Source organism: Argopecten irradians, unplaced genomic scaffold (genome assembly GCF_041381155.1).
Source record: "Argopecten irradians isolate NY unplaced genomic scaffold, Ai_NY scaffold_1268, whole genome shotgun sequence".
NCBI lineage: Eukaryota > Metazoa > Mollusca > Bivalvia > Pectinida > Pectinidae > Argopecten > Argopecten irradians.
The window spans coordinates 1-3380 of NW_027188734.1; the positions used below are offsets into that span (position 1 = coordinate 1).

Consider the following 3380-nt stretch of genomic DNA (forward strand, 5'->3'; position numbering starts at 1 on the left):
AATCAGAGTTAAACACTATTCATGGGTATGATGGATGTTTCATCAAACTTCAAACGTTATTACAGTAAGGGAATACCTTTCACATTCTAGTGGTTTAGGGAAGCTTGGGCTCATAGACATCTTCTTAAGTTTTACTAAAAAAAAAGGGTTCAAATTTGGTCTGAAGTTGTATTTTTGGTTAATATGGGGGCATTACTAGATTTGGTGTAATAAGCAATTCATTTAAGCTATATGTGCCCGTAACTGCGCGAAAATTTTGACATGCTATTTAGATTCTTATGTAATCGATTGAAAAACAATTGTTTTTGATGATTTTAAGCTTTGAAAACATTCAAAAGAAACAGACACAAACATGCATGCTGCTATCATATTAAACGTTAGTTACAACACATGAATATTATACACTTACAAAAGTTCAGGTATTTATGCGTTATGTATACTTATATGGCAACATATCGGAAGAAAGTCACTGAACAATTACTGAAACAATACACTGTAAAAATGTGAAATAAAATTGTAGACAACAACTTGGCTTCATAATCAGAGACCGTATGCACTCATTTCACTGCACTATCGACGAAAATATCATGATTTTTGGCAGTTACTGCCAAAATTCATTTTGAGCTCTTATTATATGTGTAAAATTAAAACCTATGCATTATAAGTATTGGTAATTCTCAAAATGTTAGTAACATTTGGGTGTGAATAACATATTAAAAGCTCTTCTTGATTCATGAGTATGAAAAATTAACGGCACACCATAACTTAAAGTAGATGTGCGGGTAGGTGTAAACATTAACAACTCGCTTTTCAGCACATTATCATATTTGTCTATTGATCTTATTGTTATTTGGGGATGGTGAGAACGCAACTTTTGTTTGTAAAAATAGTAAAATGTCGATGCATTGATTGTTAATTCATAATAAAGCTATGTGGTTTTTGCAGTTAACAGAGACTGCTTTGATAGAAAAAGGAAAACATCTGGAGGAATATTCTTGCAAATCATCCTGTGGGATATGCTCTCCTGAAGAAATTATGATGGAAATGAAAAGAAAAGGTAATGTCAAAGTGTAAACTGTACATGTTCTTACTTCAGGGATTCTATAGGTAGAAGGGAAAAACTATAAAATGCGCCCATAAAATAAAATAGTATACAATGATCCGGAAATACTTTTTCTATTATTTTATTTTTTCCCCCCCCAATTCATTATTTTTTCCCACATATCGTGGTGAACACTGAGGAATATAATTTGTTTTAATGCATAATATAAAATCTAAATGATGATTATGTTTTGTTTTAATATATTTTGTGTTTATGAAGGTGTTAATAATATATTTTCATTTTTAGGCTCTTAAGTATAGTTCAGAGAACTGATTTCAATTCATGTATTTTACTGAATCTCAATCAGGGTATCAAGTTGCTGACAGCAGGGAATTTATGTCTTGCAGATATTTTTTTCTACTTTAATTATTTAAAATTTATATACCATGTACATGGTACTTGATGAAATACAGAGGAGTAATAAAAAGATTTGTGTTACTCGGTCCCTAGAGTTGAGTGACTTGTTTCTCACATACCGAAATCCACCCCAAGATGTGCCCATGCATATGTCCCTAATTAAAGCGCCCGCCCTCCCCCCTTTTCTCCTCTTTCTGACGTATCAAAACATTTAAGACAAAATGTCTTCTACTCGCTGATAACACATTTTAGTTGAATAACAAACTATGTATGGAAAAAATAGAAAGTTTTTATAAATAAATTTCATTCTGCATATTTAAGGTGTCTTTCATTAGTTTTTCAGCTGTCTAATGCTCTGCAATTGACAGGTTTATGCCAAATTGTTTACACTGACGAAGGAACAACAGTTCTACTGTTTCCGGTTTTGTGGCAGCCACGAAATTTGAATGAGTATCCTCCAGAAATCATATCCCAATAACTGCCCTCTCCAATTTTCCTTACTTTCTATATGCCCTGGGGTCTTATTGGGTCAGATATAGTATTGTAAAATTTAAAGAACAATTCCATTGCAAACAATTTCCTTGCTTCAATCCTAAAATGTTTTGTGAGGTCTGGACATGATGTGACAATACCATAAATTTCGCAAAATCTGACCAGGTATAGTAAAGAAACATTGGCATTACTGTTTGCAAAAGATTTTGCATTAAGCTTTCACTTTTTCAGATCTGAGTTCTGGATCAAATTTAACGACCAATGGACATCAATCTAGTGCTGTTGTACCCATAGAGGAGTCTCCAGTCACACTTAGTCCATCCAATAACAGAAAGTCTTCAGTCACAAGTCCATCCAATAACGGGGAGTCTTCAGATACAAGTCCATCCAATAACAGGAGATCGTCAGTCACAAGTCCATCCAATAACGGGAGTCTTCAGTCACAAGTCCATCTAAATAACAGGAGTTCGTCAGTCACAAGTCCATCTAATAACAGGAGTTCGTCAGTCACAAGTCCCATCTAATAACAGGAGTTCGTCAGTCACAAGTCCATCTAATAACAGGAATTCGTCAGTCACAAGTCCATCTAATAACAGGAGTTCGTCAGTCACAAGTCCATCTAATAACAGGAGATCGTCAGTCACAAGTCCATCTAATAACAGGAGTTCGTCAGTCACAAGTCCATCTAATAACAGGAGTTCGTCAGTCACAAGTCCATCTAATAACAGGAGTTCGTCAGTCACAAGTCCATCTAATAAACAGGAGTTCGTCAGTCACAAGTCCATCTAATAACAGGAGATCGTCAGTCACAAGTCCATCCAATAACGGGGAGTCTTCAGTCACAAGTCCATCTAATAAACAGGAGTTCGTCAGTCACAAGTCCATCCAATAACGGGGAGTCTTCAGTCACAAGTCCATCTAATAACAGGAGTTCGTCAGTCACAAGTCCATCTAATAACAGGAGTTCGTCAGTCACAAGTCCATCTAATAAACAGGAGTTCGTCAGTCACAAGTCCATCTAATAACAGGAGTTCGTCAGTCACAAGCTCCATCCAATAACGGGGAGTCTTCAGTCACAGGTCCATCCAATAAGGAGCTTGAGTCTACAGTCACAATACCACCCAGTGACGGCGAGTCTTCAGTCACATTCAGTCCTTCCAACAACAGGGCATCATCTGGGATGTCCCACTCAAGGTACCATAACTATTCTTAAGAAAGATCAAATGTGACGCAGAAAAGTGAAGGCTTTGATTTGCTATCGCTAGTGTTCTTCAGGTTATTGATTATAATTTGAAAAATTCGTAAATTTAAATTTTTGTTTAAAGAAGAGAGAGAAACTGCCTTTTTATTTAATACTTAAAATATACATGATTGATTATTCTACAATCGCAAGTTCTAATCATTCCACCTCAAGGACAGTATTGGTATT

The 3380-nt window shown here is 35.5% G+C and overlaps 1 protein-coding gene across 1 annotated transcript; it reads left to right on the forward strand.

The window, feature by feature from the left end:
- Window positions 1-945: 945 nt before the first annotated feature.
- On the forward strand, window positions 946-3145 carry LOC138314057 (sericin-2-like; the record flags this gene model as incomplete). The annotated part of the gene is made up of 4 exons (XM_069254253.1): window positions 946-1057; window positions 2183-2449; window positions 2548-2823; window positions 2947-3145. Coding segments are annotated over 4 exons (854 nt in total), but the record flags the coding sequence as incomplete, so codon positions are not given.
- Window positions 3146-3380: the final 235 nt, after the last annotated feature.